This window comes from Theobroma umbraticum, unplaced genomic scaffold (genome assembly GCF_002168275.2).
Source record: "Theobroma umbraticum cultivar Fairchild unplaced genomic scaffold, ASM216827v3 scaffold_4.1, whole genome shotgun sequence".
Taxonomy (NCBI): domain Eukaryota; kingdom Viridiplantae; phylum Streptophyta; class Magnoliopsida; order Malvales; family Malvaceae; genus Theobroma; species Theobroma umbraticum.
The window spans coordinates 3,187,199-3,209,726 of record NW_018397258.1 but is presented as its reverse complement, the minus strand read 5'-3'; the positions used below and the strand labels follow the sequence as shown (position 1 = coordinate 3,209,726).

At 35.0% G+C, this 22,528-nt stretch overlaps 1 protein-coding gene across 1 annotated transcript; it reads right to left on the bottom strand.

The window, feature by feature from the left end:
- Positions 1-569: 569 nt before the first annotated feature.
- On the bottom strand, positions 570-14,876 carry LOC110413340 (Tetratricopeptide repeat (TPR)-like superfamily protein). The gene is given in 31 exon segments (XM_021424108.2): positions 570-604; positions 607-654; positions 657-806; positions 809-982; positions 985-1,089; positions 1,092-1,136; positions 1,139-1,321; positions 1,324-2,671; positions 3,450-3,540; positions 4,727-4,839; positions 5,207-5,338; positions 5,894-6,077; positions 6,456-6,589; positions 6,757-6,861; positions 6,971-7,072; positions 7,177-7,269; positions 8,189-8,506; positions 8,849-8,950; positions 9,044-9,106; positions 9,185-9,692; positions 10,193-10,350; positions 10,461-10,985; positions 11,126-11,167; positions 11,510-11,641; positions 11,745-11,812; positions 11,914-12,234; positions 12,419-12,491; positions 13,152-13,244; positions 13,912-13,973; positions 14,078-14,215; positions 14,559-14,876. Coding segments are annotated over 30 exon segments (5,568 nt in total). The 5' UTR covers positions 14,139-14,215; positions 14,559-14,876.
- Positions 14,877-22,528: the final 7,652 nt, after the last annotated feature.

The window sequence follows — 22,528 nt, the reverse complement described above, 5'->3', positions numbered from 1 at the left end:
AGATCATTTCCTGCAGTTTTTTGAGTAGCAAAAAGATAGATACAATAGAGATTGTGAAGTCATGATACCTGATTTTAAAAGCCCCTCGTTCTTGTTCATACTATCAGCTAAATCAAGTAGAAGTTAAATATAGAGTATCTGCAAAAAAATTTTAGGATTGTTAGTATGATAGTTTGATGGGAAACAGAAAAATCTTCTACATCTGTATACTTTTAAGAGAGAGAGTGTGTTCCACCTAGTTTTCATTTTCTAGATGAGCTTAAAAGGGTCTTGATGACCTAATTTTTATTAGTGAAATAAAAGTATCAAAATAGACAAAACACATTGAGACAGGCCATCTCACTGTGAGCACAATTTCAAATGGAAAACAAAAAGCATTACTGGCCTCGGTTACAGAAAACCAACCTGCATTTAGATCACAAATCCAATGGGCAATGCAGTTTGCTAAAACGACGCTAGAAAGATTCACAATACTTCATGCCCTTTCCATAGGACTGATCAAGCTTTGTTTCTTCTACCCTGTTCATACCAATCCTCTATGCTAAGATCCGCAAGAAATAAAGCTTTAACTATGTAGCAGTAGCTGTACAACTTTCACTCGAATAAAACTATTAGATTTTGGAGCTTCACTACCTCTGACGACTCTGTTGTATATACTTTAAAAGACTGGGAGCCATGTGGTCGACTAAGCAAACTGATTGCATCTCAACGTCTGCTTCGGTTTCTTCTACCTCTTATAAATGCTGAAGGTTTTTCACCATCACTCCTTCTTTCAGCACTGCCTTCAGGATTTTTGTTTGGCTTAGATCATTCCCAGAATTGTCAACCATAGATTGATTCAAGTGACCATTTTCCAGTACACTTTCCAACCCAACTCTAGCTACTTCATTATCATTATTTATTGCCTCAGATGCTGAAATGTTGAATTCTTTCTTAGCTTCTCCCATAGTGTCAATATCCACAGGCAGCATTGGAGCTGAATTGGTTTTGCATCATCACCTTGTATTTTAGGCTCCAATATCCGATCAGCAATTGGCTCAACAATTGGTGATGGTATAGAGAACTCCATTGGATGAGCGGGCCAAACTGTCCAGGAATGAACTCTGGTATGCTGGGGTTCACATTGCATTGCCAGAGAACTGACTGGGGTGAAAATGGTTGCTAGTTACAGGAAAGGTGCTTGTTGGTACAGGTTGGGGTTGAGTATAGGGAGGATACATAAAGGGTAGAGACTGCATTATGTTTGGGGTTGGAGGAGGTGATGGGTATGGATGGTGAGGCGAGGAGCATATTGGATTTGGTAAGACAGTAGGAGGTGCAGGTGAATAGGCATGTTCACTGGCCAAGGTGCAACGGGAAACAGTCCAGGAGCAGGAGGAAGGTGATGTTCATGGGAGTGGTGCAGCACGTGAAATGGGTGTGATGGGTTGAAAGGAGCTGCTGACGCGGACAACTTCTTGTTGGCTAGTCCCTGACCATTACCAGAATTTACAACCAAGGGTTTGTCCATTTCCTCTACCTCTTGCAATGTGGAGTTTGGATTACTGTGGGGTTCAAAACCTCCAGACAAAACCTTCTCACAGAGTTCACTCTTAGGAGAATCAATTGAATTCGGCATGCCATTTATGAATATGCCATCCTGTACAACTTCAGGAGCCTCATTTCCACCAGCGTCAAGTCCTACTCCTTCCACTTTCTCAGACACCACTAAAGAAGAGTTATTTTCTATTCCAGCAGTTGACCTAGTTTCTTCTTTTTTTTCAACTACAGCAATTTCCCCTTTCAAGCTATCTGTTGAATCCAATTTAGAGCTCTCATTCTTCTTTTCAGATATGTTTCCTGTTCCTGTAGTCAACTGATCAAAATTACCTTTTGTTTCATTCATTTCCTCTTGATGTTTTTCAATGTTGAAGTCTGGTTTCTCAGGACAATCAGTTTCAGGCCTGAAATGCAGTTTGGAGATACTGCCTGGAGGGGCCAAGGCTACTTCCTTGTAAGAAGGAGATTTCCCAAGACTGACTATAGAATTTTTTGTTGGACGGAGATCAGTTGGTGTAAAAGTAGAAGCAGGTTCCCCTGAAGAATTAAAGACCTCACCTCCATTTCTAGAGATTTCAGTTGAACTTTTAATAGATGATGGAATGGACTTAACCCTGTATGTAACAGTTTTGATTATTCTCCGTCCAACTTTTGAACCTTGGGAGGGGTTCATAGCGTACTGATCTGTATAAGCTCCATGAGATATTGTGCGTTTCTTCAAAACGTAATACCTACTACTCTGATGAGAGGCCTTGACCAGAGGGGATTCCACATCAGGATCAACATTCTTTTTCTGATAACTAAAAACCTTACCAATAGTTGCTCGCCTCTGCTTTAGTCGTCGTCCAAGTGAGGCAGATGTTCTTGGCCTTTGAACTGGTTGCCACCCATCATCGCCTTCAGCATGTGATTCAGACAGAATGTGAGTATCAGTGTTCAGTCTTGCCTCTGTTGTCTCTTCCGCAACAGGACCCTGGGACTGCACTGGCCAAGAGCTTGTCTCCTGGTTAGCATCTGGTTTATCTTCCTGTTCAGATAAATGTGTCTCTTCGTCTGAAGCCTCTTTTGCAGCCTCTTTAGGAGATCCCTCAGAACTTGCTGGATGATTAGCAGGCTGGAGTTTTCCCTTCACCTGCAGAGGAGAATTGAGATTGCAGATGAGGTGCATTAGAGGCAAGAAAAAATGAAGAATAGATTGCATGCAACGGGATGGTGCATGCTAAAAGTCACGTTGCGTTTTTCCTGGACTGCAGACTTGCAGTTATCCAGGTTTGTCTGGTGAGTCCTCCCACGATTATGCCTTTACCAGGATGCTTAGATACTTTCTTCTATAATTGTAAAATTGTTAAACAAAAGTAGAAAAAAAATTTTCCCCTTCCATGGAGAAGAATATGGCACCATGTCTTTTATCATAGAAGGGACAATTATTTTTCCCAATTGGAGAAAGATGACATCCATTTCTGGAGACAACATTTCCACCAGATTCTATAAATGCCCATGCCAGGTCCACAACCCCATATCTAAAGGTTCTAGTTCTCACTGTTCCCCACTTTTCATGGACTGTGGATTCTGACCCATGATAAGCCACCTTCTCAATGTTACATGGACAGCAAAGCTTCAGAATAGGTTCAATTACGCACAAAATCAGGCCTGTGGAGCCTCCTTATGACAGTTTGGCTAACTCAGTAAAATTAATGACCTCAAACTACTTCAAATTTCTTTCTATAGTTCTTAGCCACTGATACAGTCTGCAAAAACTTAGTTAACAACAAACTCCAGATAATGCCCTACTGACTCATTTCATGCAACAGCATTAGTACAGAGAATCATTTTGAGTCTGGTTCCTATCATCAACGATAATAGTATGTCAACAATAAGTTTGACCAACCACAAAATAAACTCCATCCTACCTTCGCAATATAGCTTCTTCTCTTTCCTGCTTCAACATCTTTCCCTTTGAGGTCATGATTTGGATTAATATAGTCAAGCAAATCAGATACACTGCAAAGTAGCATAAAGCATTAGGATCAGTACAAGGATGTCTGAATTTTCCCAGACAGGAAAAAAGGGGTATCACAACCCCAACCTCTAGCAGACACAAGAATCAAAAATTGTATACAAATGTTGATAATCCAGTGAGGTGCTTAGCAAAAGAATTTTTTCATTTGGGCCATGGACTGAGAGTTCTTAGAAAACCAGCCTAAGTACTACTACTATAATAATCTTTGTAATCACTACAGCAGCTTTTCAGATATTATAAAATGATGCAGCTAGAACAATTCTATTCAAGCAGTCTTCCACACACAACATATGGAACAACAAATCAAAATTTTTTAAATCTTTACTCAAATTAACGTAAAAAAGTAATAATCCACAACAGAAATGAATGGAGTATCAAAGAAAGAATATGAAGACAGGTTGGGTCCACCAGCCATGACTGGGGCGGATTTTATTTTGTTTCTTTTGCGTGGGTGTGAGTGTGGGTGTGGGGACGACAAGAATCCGGGTAGGGTGGACCCACGTGAAGGACGAATAGAGGCACTTTGCCATCCACTGGTAATTTGTAAGAACAGAAATTGAGGTGAACTTTTTGTACTCCAGTCTTCAATAAAAACTCATATGAAAACTGATTTCTTATTTTATTAATGTGCTCAAGACGCTTTTTTTTTTAAGCAGAGATAAATATCCTTCCATTAGCAATTTAAAGCTGGGTCCACAATAGCCAAGTGAAATCTCAAGATTCCATAAGAAAATCCAATAAACAGCATGAATATTTTTACATCTGAACTAGGAGATTGAAGCAACGGGCATAACATCAGGACCAGTTATGTGAATTGTACACAAAGTACTACACGATGCCAACTTTAACAATTTTATTCAAGCACTCTTACACACAACAGATTTGGAACAATAAACCAAAATTTTTTTAATTTTAACTCAAATTAATATAAAAAAGTAATAATCCACGACAGAAATGAATGGAGTATCAAATAAAGAATTTGAAGACAAGTTGGGTCCACCAGCCATGACGGGGGCAGATTTTGTTTTGCTTCTTTTCAGTGGGTGGGTGGCTGTGATCAATTATGTGAAATAATACACAAACTAGCAGAAGGAAACTACACGACATTCGAAAACAATCAACTATTTTCGAGTGCACTTCTTCAAGGAATATGCTAAGATGATTTACCTTAGATGGCCCTTGCTAGCTATGGATGCATCTGGCTTCTTAGTACCATTTCGAGCAGCTTCTTGCTGTTCAAACGCCTTGGACTCAAAGTACTCAAGCCATGCAGCAGCATCCTGCAAGAATTCATCAAAAAGTTGCAACAACTCATTCATGATGATAAAATAAAATAAAGCCCTCAAAAATAATCATATCTATCACGTGCTGTCTGAAATTTTTGATTCAAGTCATGCATTTGATGTCCCTATGTCAAAATCATTGAGCTACTATTGCTGCCAATTTCCGCTTTATTATGATTTGCTCTGTCAACTAAGAGTTTGAACCAGTAGCTGCATTATCTCCAGGTTGAAAGTTACCTACATCTTTTAGGTATGAATCATAGCCAGAAAGCATTTGTTGCAGTTCTCAGATATATCATCAACTTGAATATGAGAATACTGGGTACAGAGAGTACATGTTCAATCTATGGACTGCATAAGATACCTGGGTACGCAAATCATCTGGGCCCAGCTTTGCGCGGAGAATTTGCAAGGTTGTTTGTTCATGTTGGACACTTAAAGGGTATGCTTCCATCAATGAGAGTGCAATTGCTATAGCATGATAACTCGCTGCTGTCTGGAGACATTAACAGAAGAAAGGATTATTCCTTGAAAGGTGTTTTTTTTATGATGTAAAAATGAAGGAAAAGAGGAAGCCAAAAGTACATTTTGATAGATAATGATGCTTGCCAGCACCCGATTTGGAAGCATGTATAAATTCAAAATTGAGTTTAATTCATTTACATGTTTCAGCAAGCCTGCATTTCAGCAAAAACATCCGAGACAGCATTGTCTTACCACCCACTATATGACTTAACTTATCATGCTTATAAAAAGCATTAATTCTCTGTAGTCCTGAATGCATTTTATCAATTAGTTTTCTACAACCAATAAACCATTAAAAGAAAAACCAAGCCAAAAATTGAAAAACCTCTGCACTGACTTTAGTTTTTAGCCATATAAGAATTCATATTTGTCTAAAACAGATGAAAGAGAAAACTCAATATCAGGATCATAGGTTTTGTATGATTTACTGTCTCACCAGATCAAGAAACAGTATCATAGATGGATATAGCAAAAAAATGCAATAAAAACAAAGTTCAAAGAAATTGAGAAAATAAGAAATCCAAACCTGAATATGATCTGGACCAAGTAACCTTTGGTTACACTTCAGAGCTTTGTGCAGATATCTGAGGGCAACATGCACATTGCCCAGGCCTTCTTCCATCATGGCTACATTAATATATGTTGCGGCGGTATTTGGATGAGACGGGCCACAGGTAAGATGCAAAAGATACAGAGCACGCTTAACATATCTGATCCAACAAAAGTTTATAGATGTTTAGATTAAAAGGTTAACCAGAAAGATGAAAAATATGATTTGAAAGTGGCCACAGCCATCCTGCTAGATATTTCTTTAGAAACTTAAAATGCCAGAAGCAAACAACAAGATTAGGTTCAATAGTATAGTTTGAAAAAGAAAAAGCCTCTAATTATAGGCATTTAAGCAGATTAAACTAGTCTCATGACACTGAAATCCATCGAATTGCCCAGAAGAAAACGCAGATGGCTGCTTCAATATCTATAATGAATATTGTATAGTATTGAAAGGTAATCCATGATAGCTACAAAATAAATTGTAAACATCTTGTTTAAGCCTCAATTTAAAATACATAATACACAAACAAACATACTTAAGAGCAAGTTCTGTATGCTGAAGCCTGTAATAGAACACAGCAAGATCTCCATAACTCTTCATTGTGTCTGGATGGTCTAGTCCCAATTCTCTCTCATTGATATCCAAGGCTTTTTGCTGGTAGATTGTTGCCTGTAATTGGGACAGATTACTGATTTAAATTCAACTTGAAACCCCACTAAACTGAAATAAAACGACACTTTTTAATAAGAATACTTCTATAAAACTTTTTAGGGTACTATTATTCTAGTATTATATGGATTTTCACACATTCCATATAGAAATGGTTAACAAAAGACCTGATTGAAGTCTCCAGTGTGATATAAAACTACAGCAAGAAGGCTGTAAGCTCCGGCTGTCATTCGATGATATGGACCACAAACTGATACCAGCTTTGAAAGAGCCTGCCGAAACCATGAAAAATACAGCAGGTTAGAGACTAGAGATATAAAATTAAGTAGCTGAAGCACGTGATAGCCAATTCATATTGGAAAGAGGATATATGTCATATACCTTGGTTCCATAAGTCACTGCATCTTCGAGTTTTCCCTTATCTAAGGCTGTTTTTGATGATTCTAGAAGTTGCCTTCCATCGGCAGATGAGCATGCTGCTTGCTGAAAATAGATCAAATTCAAGTATATGCAAACTTACGATAAAACCAACAGATTCTGAAACACAGTTGGGAAAGGAGAAAATAGAATGTTCCAGAATTAATCACCTTATGCACTGGAACCAGGCTGACAACATCTGATGGTTGGAATGGGCTAGGAGAATCCATGTCAAAATCCCTTGGAACCAACTCAATTCCTACCTAAAAGAAGCAAATGAGAGAAAAAGGAAATGTAATACTTAGTGTTTGTGCTTCATCCACCACATCCTCTTTCGGATAACTTCACAGGCAATTAGGCCCATGATCTATAACCTTCCCCTAGGGAGACAAAGTACCCTATATAAGCCATCGAGAATTGTACCCTTATTCTCAATTCTGATCAGTAAATTTTCATTTTAACCAATTTGATAGCAAAATCCATCATCTAACTGAGAGAGGGAGGGGGGCAGGGGTGGGGAGAAGGATCTATGACTTCATAAATCTTAGCTTCTAGGCATCCTGTATATGACTGCAATCTTAATGACTTAGTCTCTCGCGGAGGGCCCTTCACAAGTCTAATGTGCACAGACAAGTAGGGGATTGGCATTCAGAATTCACTTGGGCCAGAAAGAAGCATAGAGGCAACTCCTTAATTGCAGTTATTACTTGGAATGCAGTCATATACTACATTTGGAGGAAGATGAACAACAGATTATTTGGTCAAAATCATGCTTCTATTCCAGATATTATGAAGTGCATCAAAGTGTGTCAGAGGGAAGATAATTGCAACAGACCAAGTCATAGATGATCTCAGCCATAATTGGAGAATTACTCAGGAGACTTTTAGCTAATTTCATTGTTTAGCTGAACTCCCTTTTCCTATTCCATTTCTAGAAGTCTGTACCCTCTTGTAGCGGACTTCCTGCTTCTTTAGATAAATGAAATTTTAGTTTATCCAAAAAAAAAGGAAATAAAACTAGGATATAACCTCTCTAGGATGCATCCCTGTCATCCTTGGTGAACTCTTTGTAATGTACTTTCAAGAATAGTGGCAAAGGGCAATAGAGCTTCTTACAACTACTTAGTGAATACTGCGTAATATATTTCATCTCCAAATCCTTAAAAGTTGGAAATGAAATACCTTATGGCATAATCCACGTAGAATTGCAAATTTCCGAATGTCATTGAAGTCTAAGTTGGTAATATCCCATTCATATCGCTTCATCAAGAAGACCTGCAACCACTTCCACACCAGGGAATGGGTTTTGCAAGACCTGTGTAGTTCTCCATTTTCAGGAACTCCGAGCATCAGGTTCAGTGCAGAAGCTATTGATAGAGCCAATTTATCAGTGTTAACAACAGCGGCAATTACTGCCTGCAGAATATGCTTGAATGCCCGAACAATCATCTCATGAATACAAAGTGACTGCACATGTGATAGCTTTTCTGAAAGCTTGACCTGAGCAGAAAACAAATATCAACCAATAACTTACTATGGAAAAATAATAAAGTCAAATGTTTCACTTTTTCCATATCTCACAGGCTCACACACCACGAGCAATTCATGACATGGGGATTGGTAGCAAAAGATGATGGACTGTACAGTGAATTGTCACAGACATTGATTCAATGTCTGTGGATATATGTTTCTAACAAACACATATACATTAAATCTGCTCAGAAAACTAACAAAAATAGTGAACTCATTACAAATAGAGAGTAGAAGAGCTTGACAAAGCTTTGGCAACATAAAGAATTCCTTTTAAGAATCAAAAGATATGGCTCAGAGTATAGAACTTACAACATGCCCCAAAGAACGCATCTGAAGACCTCTAGTATGCATGAAATCAGTTAGAGTCCGCCCATCAACCGGTGAGAGTTCCAACGAACCAAAATCTGTGACCTGTAATTGCATAATAAGCACTAGAACCAGGAACTACTACAACCTTACATACAGACCCAATGTGAAAAGTGCGGAAATAACACTCAAGATTACCAGTTTTGGAAGAGCAACTTCAGTGTAATATTTCTGTGACAAGTCAATTAGTTCCTGCAAAGACTGTCAAGCAAAATGGACATGTTAGACAAATTATTCCTATACACAAAATTGAATGCTACAGCATTCAAGAATATGTACCTTGCGATGAAGTCCGGTATCTGATTCTTTTAGTCGAGCAAAGGTCTCTTCAGATAACTTCCTCTTCAGCACAAGCTCGTCATCTTTTGAACTGGTTTCAAGCCATGATTCTTTAGAAGCTGCTGCAACATTTTCAACAGCATCTGGATGCGAAGTTGAGTTTCCAGAACCCATATTATCATCCAGTTTTTTCTTGTTCTTGAGGGACCTAAGAGGTGTCCCAAGTCCCTCAACCTTCATCTCATTCTTAGGCTTCTCCCCAGATGGTTTTTTATCTTTTTCTGTACTGTTTTGGTCCTGCAAATGTTGTATCCAGCAGGCTCCTAGTTCCCATCTCACAAAAGGTTTCTGTGCAAGTTCTTCTTCCTCAAGCTTAGCAAGACTTTCTTGCAGCAGTCTCTCTACCAATACTTGGGAAGCATTAAGCTCTTCATGTTCCAAAACTTGTGAAGGTGAAGCTGGTTTATTGAGTTCTGAAGATATTCTTTTGTGAAGAAGTAATCTCAAACTGAGAGAAAAAAAGGAAATGTTAAGAATTCTGTTTATGAAGCCAAAGGAGCTGAAGAACAACCACACACTAAGGACAATAAATGCGCGGTAGCGAGTGGATTATTATGGTTTTTCATTTCAAAAGCAACTCTTCTTTATATATTTATATAAGAGAGAGAGACAGAGAGAACACGCATAAAGGACAGTCAAATGTTAAAATTCCAGGAAAATCAACAACTATATGCAAGCCACACCCTCCTGATGCAAGTTAAGCCACCACAATGATTTCCATCTTTGAGGTTTAAGCTCTCTCTCCAGGATAGATAAATATTTAACATTTGAAAATATTTAGTTGAAACTTGAAACAGTATATTATTTTTAAATCATACCATCTACGTTTCATTTATCAAACATGTTAAAATATGTAGAATAAACAGTTTGGCCCCTCTTCTTTAATATATAATATATAATACAGCTCATACGTAGATATGTTTGACATATTATAGGAGTTAGAATAACCTGTTAATATTGAGGGCATTGGCCCCTCCTTCAGGTTGTTCAAATTCAATGCTTTGAGCTAGAGGACTGCTTTTCTCATTCTCTCTCCTCCCCTCAACTTTCACAAAGGCAATATAGCCACAGTATCTCACATTTAGTACACCAAGAGTGGCAATGTCCTGCAGACAAAATGTAAAATGTATCAATATCACCAATTCAGAAAGTAGAATCCCAAATGTGAAGAGACTTTTATTCATCATCAGTAAGATTTTTCCAGCAAATATCTTACATGTGCAGCCGTATTTTCATCAGCTGTGATCCCTTTCAATAAATTTCTTTCAACCAAGTTCTTTTGATCAACTCCGGTTGCTTGAATTCCATCAATTTTAGTTTCCACCTTACAGCTAGCATTGGAAGCATCTTTCATTACCATTATACTCAAATCCCCCACTCTCTCAATGTACAGAGTTTCACAATTTTTTACTGAACCACTGGGTTTCAGATTTCCCATTACATGCTTCACAGCCTTAACGGCTCTGAGAATGGCCACATCGACGAATAGGCTGTGAAGAAGGAATGCTCTCCTGTCCCGAATCTCCCTTTCCTGGGCTGTCTTGCAGGGCATAGATGCAAGAAATGAAAACTCATTAGCCCAAGGTATCAAATCACTTTTGCCATCTCTTCCTAAACCACCTCCATTACCACCCCACATTTCATCTTCCATAGGGAGAGGCGGGAAATTTGATGGTGACTGTGCTGCAATTGGAGGTATGAGCCAAGTATTGGCTCTGAAGCCATAAGGAAGATTCCCAAACTGCAAACAGAAGTTCCAGAAAAAAAATGCAAAGTTGTGAAACAATACGTGAGCTAGGCTATCTTAATGAACAATATCTAGAGCATTGTCAATCAAAGCAACTAAACGAAAGGACAAGCAGTGATGCAATGATCATATACCTTATTACGTTCCGAGAATGCTTTCATGAGATCAGTGTATGCCTGTAATATTGGTAACAAGATATTAACATGAGAAATTCTTTTGACAGATTAAAAGACGAAACAAGAACTTAAAAAAACCAATTTAACAGAAACCATTTTAACTTAAAAAAATGAATCAATACAAGTCACAAAAATACCATACAAAAACAAGCGCAGACCAAATATTATCATGCGTAAAGAGGGAAACCATTAAATAACACATGAAAGACAATACCATCTGCAAAACCAGTAAACTAAAGAGAATCAAAAAGCTTATCACATTTCAAAGCATGTTTCAAATCAGATAAACAGAAAATAAATGAACAGAAGTAGAATCTAAAGGAGGGAAAATCAAAAACTGACATTATCAAAAGCTCGACTAAGTTGGCGTAACAAATCAATGAGATTGTGACAAAGAATCCGCTGCTTCCCAACGCTATAAAAGCCCTTCCGGCAAGCTTCCACTTGAACCAGCTTTCCATTGCAAAGCTTAACCTGGTCATTATCACAAATTTATACCACAAATACAAGAGAAAGAGAGAGAGCTAGCCAAGAAAAAGACTCATCACTGGAAGAGGTTCAAGAACGAAGATCTCACTTCGAGGGAGAAGAGATGGTCGTCGCCGGAGATCTCCTCAACTTGCCGCTTCGTTGCCTTCCTTATAACTGCAAAAACAAAAAATCGTCGCCAAGTTCAAACCGTACGCGATGGAAACAAGAGAAAATACATACAAAGAAAGACCAAGAAATCGAGAGAGAGAGAATACATTGAAGAGGAGGACTGAGATAAGAGAGGGAAAAGAATTCGTAGAAGGTGCCGAGCTTAGGACAAGAATGGCTCATCTCTCCTTCTGCATCCACCGCCACGTCCTTTGATGAAGATTTCGACGGCGATTCCTTATTCGTACTGGCTGTAGTTTTCTTGGTGGTGGCACCGCTCTTGTCCTGCGGAACCGGCGCATTCTTGCTGGCGTCGACGGGCTTTGGCTGATCTTTGCCGGTGGCCGATGGGCCGAAGCACGTGGTGCAAGCCACGATATCCAGTATCCGTCTAACGTGCGCCACCGCGCTCTCTTCATCGTAGTCCTCTGCTTTTTTTCGACGGCGCAAATTAGAAACAGAGAAACTAGCAGTTAGACCTTTCTAGGAGGGAGACGGGAATGGCGCACTTATCAAAGCAGTGTAACGGTCATATATTTTTTTGACATCAACCGACGTCGTACCAATGTTTTTAGAAATTACTATGACTTTTTTGCCCTTCATAAATCTTACCTTCGGCTAAAGTTAGGACGCAGGGCTTGAGCGCTGAAACGTCGACGGTGTCTTTTAACTGCGGCCCTCTAATCTGTAAAGCGTAAAAACAGAAATGGATTTAAGTCGGTTCCAAAGGGAATGGTCAATCTTGCCCCTTCAGTTAAGCCTAAATATAAATTTTAGCCCCCTAAAAATTTCTTATTAAGTTGCTAAAATAAAATATTTCTTATAAAATTACAAAGCCGCCCTTTTAAACTTATTTCCAGTTAAATATTAATTTTTATTATTATGAATATTTAAAAAATGATTTATATCGACCAAAAAATTTGTATCTTGTGTAAAATGAGATGCACCCTTTCAAAAAAGAAGCAAAAGAGAAAAAATAATCGTCTATTATTCCAGAGATGGAAAACGATTGCCATAATTCAACATGACTTCCAGCAATATTCCAAAAGCCATGTTGTCAATTTGAACCCGATGTGTGTGTCCCTTGTGCTGTTATATTTTTCACACCGGACATGATTTTCATATTTCTGGTTGAAATTTTATGAATTAATTAAAATATTAAGATGTCTGATGATAATATTATTATTTATAAAATTATTATTTTATTACATTTATATCATTTATAAATAGTACGACGACCAAAAATTGAAGAAAGTAAAATTAGTCTTTCAAACATGCTCGCCACGATGCCAATTTTATCAAAACAACTCGACGAGAATTAATGCCCGCGGCCTATGATCCTTACCTCGTGGGATAACGAAAAATTTGTGATGTTGCAGGTCTCAGTGTTCACCGATAAAAGTCGACGAACGTCAAGGATCCTGTCTGTTGATATTCCCTGCTCAGGATTTACAATTTAAAAACGAGTCAAATATGTCAAACAAAGGACAAGATAGAAAACTGTATCTTCTCAAATTAAAACAGCCAATTTGTCCAATAAAACCAATGTTACGATAGTCAAATTACGCAACTGTTGATGCCTTTGGGTACTTACCACGGAATTCATGATAACCACCAATTGATTATAATACAACAAAATAGTAGTATCTCTGTAGTCAAAATATGTACCTACCTAACTAATATCTTTGGTCAAAAAAGGAACTTAAATTGCAATGCATCCACTAGTAAGAATATGGGAGCCAGAATGATTTTGCCAAGAAAAAACTGAACTCCTTTAAACTTTCATGACTAGTTCAGATATTTAGTTAGTAATCTCCGCTGGAGTGGAATAGAATCAAGGTAGACAAAGTAAGCTTTTGAATAATAATAATAATAATAATAGTATTATTATATAGTTCATGATGATGATGTGTAACAAAATCAAGCTCGAAAAGCATGAAGAAGGAAAATTCGGCTTTAAGATTTAAAGAAATTAATGCGGACGCACCGCACGCACATGGTGCCACGATAAACGAAATTAGAATAGTTATAGCCCAAGTTTGTTGTTAGCAATAAATTACGGAGGGGGCACAAGAACCATGAAAATTCAAGAGTAACGGACGAACCTTGAGAATAACATGAGTTTCGTCAGGAAGGTACACGGTGATGTCCATGACCACTGGAAGAACTGCAACACAGGAAAAGAAGGGGGAGGTTAGTTTCGAGCTAACCTTGAGGATTTTGATGGGGAACTAAAGAAGTGAAATTAAGCTGATTGGGAAACACTGATACCCTTCTCTTCTTTCTTCTTCTTCTCTCCTTTGGCCTTTCCGCGGCTGTTCCTGGGAGCCATTTTCAACCTTCGTTGGTAGATGGAAGATTAGAAGGAGGAGTTCGAGACTTGAAGCTTAACTAGATATAGCTGCACGCCTAAAGCAATAAAATCAACTAGTTGCGTGTCATTCTCTTCTGAAAGTCTAGTCATAATCCAAAGTTAATTAAACAACAACCATATTCGTAAAAAAGAAGGGTTTGGAACATAGCCCAATCCTTATTTCAATTCCCAGATGACAGATAAGAAGCTGAGGAAATTCAGTACCAACACCAGAGAATCGTTGCTTGATTCTGTATACCTCGTTAAACCAATCAAAACGAGCTTAAATATTTTTGCAAAACAATATTAAAAGACACCCCCCAAAGCAAAAAGTACAGCTGGGGCAGACTTCCATTAACGTGGACCGATTATTCGAATGTCAGAAGATTCAATAATTACCAAGCAGAAGCAGCAGCCAGCAGCAAAACAGAAGATTTTTGAGACTTTAGGGATTGAAGAACGGAGAGAAAAGGGGGTCTTTAATGCACTGTTAAACGTCTCAAGGAAGGGCAGCAACAAGAATTACACCGATAGATAACAGGGATGCAAGTTAAAAAAAAAAAAAAGGTGCTGAAAAGAAAAGAGTATTCAGAGAGAGGATAACAAAGAGGGCATAACCATTGAACAAAGTAAGAGTTGAAGCTCTCATCCGCTAGAAGAGAATGGTGGGAGACGAGAAAGATATGATATAAAGAGAGAGTGTTGGGTGTGATAAGGAAGGAAGGGCGGAGATTTAACAGTCAGATGAGAATATGGCAGTTTCTGGCTTATACAGTGATTATCATTTTGTGGAATTTTTTATTTTTTATATTTTATTAATTAGTAAGTTATATAAAATATCAAAAATAGAAAAAATGTTTTTTTTTTTTAGGAAAAGGGTAAAAACTGAAAATTACATTGGCCTACAGCTCCCCGCCTTTTGACAGTCTGCAATTTGCATTGCAGGGTACAGTGAGCTGGCGATCCGCGCCCTGCCGGGGTCCACACCTAGTCACTTCTTAAAGAGGTTGGCAACAGAGAGAAACAGGGAGAAAAAAAATTAGTGAGAAAATTATTCTCTTTTTTTTTTCTTTAAACTTTTTTTCTCTTGTTTGACAAAAAGAATAAGTAAATTTGTACATTTTTATTTTTTAAAAATTCAATCTTTTAAAAAAGTTTTAAAAATCAACATCCAATTTAAATTAATCTTTTCTAATTTATAATTTTATCTTTTTTTTAATGTCTCATAAACACAAAAGAATATACTCCTCCTGCATATGACAGTATAAAGGATATTAGAGTAATGGCCAATTAGTAGCTCAATTTAAGTTATTAGCTTGGTACTTTGTTTTTGTATAATGGCAAAGAGGCCAAGACATGTACTCCTATATATATTGCTCCTTATTTAAGCTTGAACAAATTCAACATCTGCCGGTCAACAGATAAATAAATCTATATTCAATATTTGTTACTAAATTGTTTTAGTTGGAAAAAAAATATTATAATTAATATAATTCAAACCTTGAGACAATTCTTAAATATGATCTTTTATATTTAAATTAACTTTGTGATATTATTATATTAAGAAAAATTATTTTTATTTGATTTTAATTTTAAAATCTTATAATATTAATAAAAACAATTTCATATATTTTAATATTGAATCTAATTTAAATTGATGGATTGGATTTGGATTCTTAATCAAGTCTACAGCCATCTCATCAATACCTGTGGTATAGACTATAGTCTGGGGATTATGAAATTGATGATGAATTTTAAATGTAAATTACGGTAAGTGTTTTATTTTGATGATAAGATAAGAGACCCATTTATTGTGATAGCAAGAGATAGACCAAACAATTAATCTTGCGAATCGCTTCTATTGCATGTGAATTTTTGGACCATTGTCCCTTCTCTTATCCATACACTATTTCTACTACTAATTAATTTCAACAGTTTGTCACAGCTCAGCATTTAAGAAAACCTTGCTGTTAATGCTACAGTATAATTGTGGAAACCCATTAAATAAATCGATGAAAAGATGAGTACAAAAGTTAGACCAAACATACGAAGGACTTTAAGTCTTGAACTACTCGAGACCTTAGAACCTCTTCTTGGCATGAAATTAATTCTGAAGATCCGAAGCAATGGCATGTTGCCCCCTTTGAAATATGTGGGCATGGCGTCTCTTCAAACTCATTTCCATTACTCAAGAACTACTTCGGTTAGAAACTTTGTATCTATTCATACTGAAAACAATTATATAAATATATATATATAATGTAAGGTTCAAAATTTTACATGAAAGGTTAAAAGTTAATCATGAAAGGTTATAGATTGGGTCAATAATTCAGAACAAAATTAATAACTTTTGAAATAAAATTAAATTATAATATAAATTTTATTAACAATTTAAATATAAATTTTCATAATTACTAATATAATAGATATTAAGTGAAAAAAATTAATATTAGATTTTCACATTAAACATCATAAGTTGTTAAGTAATGTATTTTTTACATAACAATGTAACAACGTATATACAATAATACAAAATAGTCTAATAAAGTTATGATAAGTGTGCAAATTCAAGTTAATCCAGTTATACAAAAAAATACATACTAATGCCGAATTTTCCAATGCATATTAATAGTTTTGGTTTGGAGAGAATAAAAATTTGTTTGATTGATTTATGAAAATAAGAGAATATGACAAAACATATTAATTGAATGATTTTCACTTTAAAAATCGTAAAGAAAAAAAAAGAAATTGTTTAATTGATTTTAAAAGGTTATCTAAGAAAATACATGCCAAAGCTAAATCTTCCAATACATATTAGTAGTTATTTAATTTGAAGAGAAAAAAAAATTGTCTAATTCACAAAAAAAAAAGGACGAAGGGTCTTTTAAATTTGATAAATAATAATTGATTAATTAATAGATTTTCACATTAGAGATTATAAGCTGTTAAATAATGTATTTTTTATATAGGATCTTATTTGATTTGAAGAGAAAATTTTGTTTAATTGATCCACAAAAATTGTTTTATTGATTCATGAAAAAAGAAAATAAGACTAAGGTTTTTCTAATTTGATGAATAATATTTTTTTAAAAGCATCGATGAATGATGATTGTTTGATTGGAAATTTATTGATTCATGAAAAAAGAGAATAAAAAATGTTTTTCTAATTTGGTAAATGATAAATGTTTAATTGATTTATGAAGAAAGAGAATAAGACAAATTATTCAAAAAAAATAGAACAAAGGATTGAAAAAAAAGAAAAAAATTTATAATTTGATGAATAATAATTGTTTAATTGATTGATTTTCAAATTAGAGATGGTAAGCTGTGAAATGATGTATATTTAACATAAGATCTTATTTGATTTGAAGAGAAAGAAGAAAAAATATTGTTTGATTGATTCGTAAAAAAAAAGGATATAAGGTTTTTCTAATTTGATAAATAATATTTTTTTTAAAAGCATTGATGAATGATAATTATTTGATAGAAAATTAATTGATTCACGAAAAAATAATATAAGAAAAAGAGTCTTTTTACTTTAATAAATGATAATTATTTTATTGATTTAAGAAGAAAGAGAATAAGACAAGTGATTAAAAAAAAAGAGAATAAAGGGTTGAGAAAACAAAAAAATATTTTTCTAATTTGATGAATATGAAAAAGGGAAAAAAATTTAAAATTTAAGTTCAAGAGTAATTGAACCTAATTCAATCAATGACATTGCTAAACAGCTTATCACTATTATAAAAAAATTTCAATTTAATTAAAAATGCTAAAAATATATATCAAAGTTTATATATATAATGATAAAAGAAAATAAAAACTACCACCCTCTCCCTCCCCCATTATATACTATATATATATAATTTTGATCTGTCACATCATTGTAATTTTATTAAGATATAACCCAAATAAAAAGCTCAAATGTTTTACAAGTATGAAAAGGCAACGTAACATAGTACAAAACATTTGTACGTGTAGCCGTGCACCACGTGGGTGGATAACCCAATCACTGACCATACTCTCTAAAAATGATACTCACCGGATAAATTTGACGTCGACCTTCCATTTTTCTTCCTCCTCGAAATTATATACTCCAAATTTAGTTCGTAAATATATTGTGACTAATTTAGTTATCCAAAAGCGATGTTCACGTTAACAATGTTAGGCAACGAAGGAACGTACAGTACATGTATAATTTAGCTTGACTATTCGATTTTTTTTATAATTTTTGAGTTTTGATTGAAAGCAAAAAATTATATTACAACAAGTGATGCATATTTGAAAATATATGTTAAAATTAAGAAAATAACATAGAAAACGAAAGAGAACAAAAAGGAGTGTTACTTTGTTAAGAAACAACTAGACAAGATTTGGTTGATAGATTTCAAGTAGACTTGATAAATTTATATACGGTATGTTAACACAATATGAGAAGATACAAGATTAAACAGGTTTAAGTTTAGTTTTAATGTGTTTCGGATTTAATAATATTTGATATATTTAAAATATAAAAATTTTCGTGTCTTAACCTGTCAAATACAAGTAACACATTCAAAACATATTAAATTAATCGTGTTTAAACATATATATGATACATTTATTAATTTATTAAAAATTAATAATCAAAGACTATTTTAACCTTACTTAAATAATTTTTGTTTGGATGTTTGAAATTTTTCATGATCGATGACGTGGTTAATAATATGTATTTAATTATGGATGAAAATTATGAATGATTTTAAATATTATTAGTATTTTAAGATTAGATTTGTTCATATTACATGATAATGAATTATATATATATGTTATTTATGTTAAATTTTATTATATTTGATGTTATTATTATTTTATTTTGTTATAATTGTTTTTATAATTATTGATTTTAAATTTAAATACTAAAATCATATTTAATTATAAATATTTTTTATCTAATTGAACTAAATAGGTTAATCGTGTTATTAATTATGTCGTGTCGTATATTGACATATTTAATACACGTGTTAAACATGTTGTATCGTGTTATATAGTTATTAAGCGTATACGTGTACTTATTTTAGATTTAAAACATGAATATTGTTTGTATTTAATTTGAACAAGTTTTGTATTTAATCGTATTTGAGATGTTTAAAATACGAAAACATAAATTATCATATCTAATTTCAAGTTGAGTGACTTTTTGCTTTACCTTTTTTTTTTTTTTTTTTCATCTAAGTTTCCACATAATTTTCATGGTTTGTAAGTTCCAAAAATATTTGTGTTGAAATTAGGATATTGGGAGGACAAAACTTTTAGTTTCTCAAAAAAGAAAAAAAAATTATAATCAGACTCTTAACTCAGTACATATCGAACGATAATAAAAATTAAAAATTAAATCAAAACAAAAAGAGTAAATTTTACATATATTTTTTATGATTTCAATTTTTTCGTATGATGTTTTATATATTTTTTAATCTGTATTATGTGTATAACTTCTATATTCCTACAAAGAGTTAGGTTATTAATTTTCTCTAATAAAATTACAACCATATCTGTTAACAAATAGATTAATTTTAAATCGATAATACATATTTTAATAATATCTTTAAAAAAATAAAAATTGTAAAAAAAATTACCCGAACAAAATTTATTATCCAATTATAGATAGTATTCATCCAATTTACAAATTGTGTGGCAGCATTCCTTATGTGAGCTTGCGTTGGAGACAGAAAGTAGCTCTATTCGAGATAGTGCTATACGTAGGATAGTATTATTTTTCTACTTTTAAATACAGAGATATAACTAAAAAGTTCAGTTTCCACGTCACTGCTAACATAATTAGGAAAAGTGCACAATATTTTTAGCATATATATATTAATAAGGAAAGGGCATAATTCTTTTTCACTTTTCAAATTTCATGTACAGAATTGAAAATTTTGTTTTATCAGCAAATACTATGATTTTGACAAAGATGGAAAGAGCCGTGTCGGTATTGCTTTCATTTGTTTTCTCTCTCTGGTATAGCCAAAGTGGAGGAAACTATTTTGTGCCTGAATTAACATAAGCTCAAACAATTCTTGGAGGAAAATAAAAAAAAATGGTATAATTTTTTTATGGATGTGACATGCCAAAACGTACCGTGGATTAACAAGTAATGTAATGGTCCACTACTATAGGCACTTAACTAAACCCAGTGGGGCGGCATTAGATTGAGTTAAAAGTTTGGCTTATACATTAAAAAGATAATCGGTTTTGATAGAATTATAAGTTCTTTTTGGGCATTTGTCAACGGGAATTGACAGTGGTTAGTGTGCTCAAGGTGTTTTCCACATGCCCATTTGTCATTAATCAACGCTTTGTTTAATTTAATCAAATCTTAATCAATGCGGAAACAGGATTGGTCAAAGCTAGCCAATGAAATCGTGGGAGTAGCTTTCCTTATGTTCCATATATTTCTATTTTTTTTCCCAAGGTAACCAGTGATATTGATAGATACAGAGTCCCAAACGCCAAGTTAACGGGAGAGTTGTGAATACCGAATAATGGGATTGGCATTGCATGATCCTGATCGGGACCAAACACACTCAGTTCTGTTCGTGGGCGCTTTTAGAGAAAAAAAAAAAAGGTGATTCTCCTTTCAACATTATAGTATACATTGCACCATTTTGAGTTCCCTGTTTACTTCTCGGATCTTGCCTGGTTGACTGGTTCATTTATAGTTCACAGTATCCAATCTCCATCCTACTTGGAAATTTGGTGAACTTTACCAAATTTTGAGCATTTTGTAGGGCATTAACCCCACCCAAATTTGACAGTCTCAAAAACTGAAGCTTCATGAGCTATACAAGCTGGCTAACAGAGTCAGCGGTCAGCACATTCCTTAACCTCAATAAACCTGCTAACTTCACACTGCAAATGGTGCCCCAAGCTTCAGATTATAACAGGATTTTCCTCTAAGCATGGAGCTTAAACTCTCTGTATTTTATGATACAATGAGTTATTTGGGATATTTCCTAAAACCCAAATATCCATTTCGAAAGTGTGGTCTACACAATTAAAAATATTACAAGATTGATTTGGGTTTATTGAGTGTATAATCACCCTCATATTTTTGGTGTATCAAGAAAGCGATTTAAGTGATTTGTCGAGTGCAGGACGATTGCAAGGAGGGAAACGGTTTAGACTTTGTAATAGCAAAATTAATATAAGGAATATGGTAAATGACTACTATCTGAAAATTAGTACAACTAGATTGTCTTTTGTATAAACAGAAGAAAAGGGAAGAATGCAGTTATTCTTTCTTTGGAAAGAAGGCTTTTAAAGAATGAATAGACCATAGGCCTCAGCTCAGATTCATCCCTGAACTGGCACTGAGTTACTGACTGAGCCTCCACCGAACTGTTTATATAGTATATATGCAGTATTCACTGAAACCGGTTTCCAGCTTCAAATAAAGTCTACACTTGCAATACTTGAAACCGGTTTCCAGCTTCAAAAACCCGTTTGTAATATCCATGAGCAGTATCAGTATTAGTTTAACTATGTCTTAGTCTAACAAATCCAGATGCTAACAGGATTTCAGAGAAATCAAATCAAGGTGAATCTCATAAAGCTTGAACCTTTCAAGTCAGAAGGGTTTTAAGCAGAGAGTAAGTTGCCGTAGGAGACGAGAGGCTGCCAAAGTCGCAAATGCGATGTGACAAGGACGACCGCCCCCTGCCGTACTCCTAATGCCGTCGCTAATGCTTGAGATTAATATAGGTTTATCCACAACCCAAAACCGCGTCGTTTTGCTTTCAGCCAACTACCTCCTTCACGGTGTCGTATTGGTACGGAATCTTAATCCCAAAGCAGTAACTTTTTATCTTACCACATTCTTGCGAGATTCGGATTTAAACCAGTTTCATGAGACGCCTCTTTCTTCAATCCCTTGCGACAAGACAACAAAGTAGATCCACCCGTACTTTTATAAAAAAGGGCAGGATGTAGGCCCCAAAATCTGCACCACCTGCCACAGAGGGTAAGCCTCAAAAAACTTCCCCAAGCTCCATTCTCCACCTTTCAATTTTCGTTTCGCGCTTCCAACGAACCCAAAATTTCCTCCTCCTCGCCAGTCTCCCTCCGCCTTTTCAATATTTGGAGCCAAAGCACGGCGCGATCTGTGCCACCCCGCCACACGACACCATATTTTTAAAATCCATTAGTTACTTAAACCAATAGTAATACTCTTTAAAACCCCAAAAAAATATTTTTAAAAAATATAATAACCATCTCGCCTCCCACAAAACAAGACCCCTTCCTTTCCTTGTCTGTCTATAACTATAACACTAGTAATGATAATAATAATTTCACATCGACTCTGATACCCTTGGCCAACTTTTATTGTAATC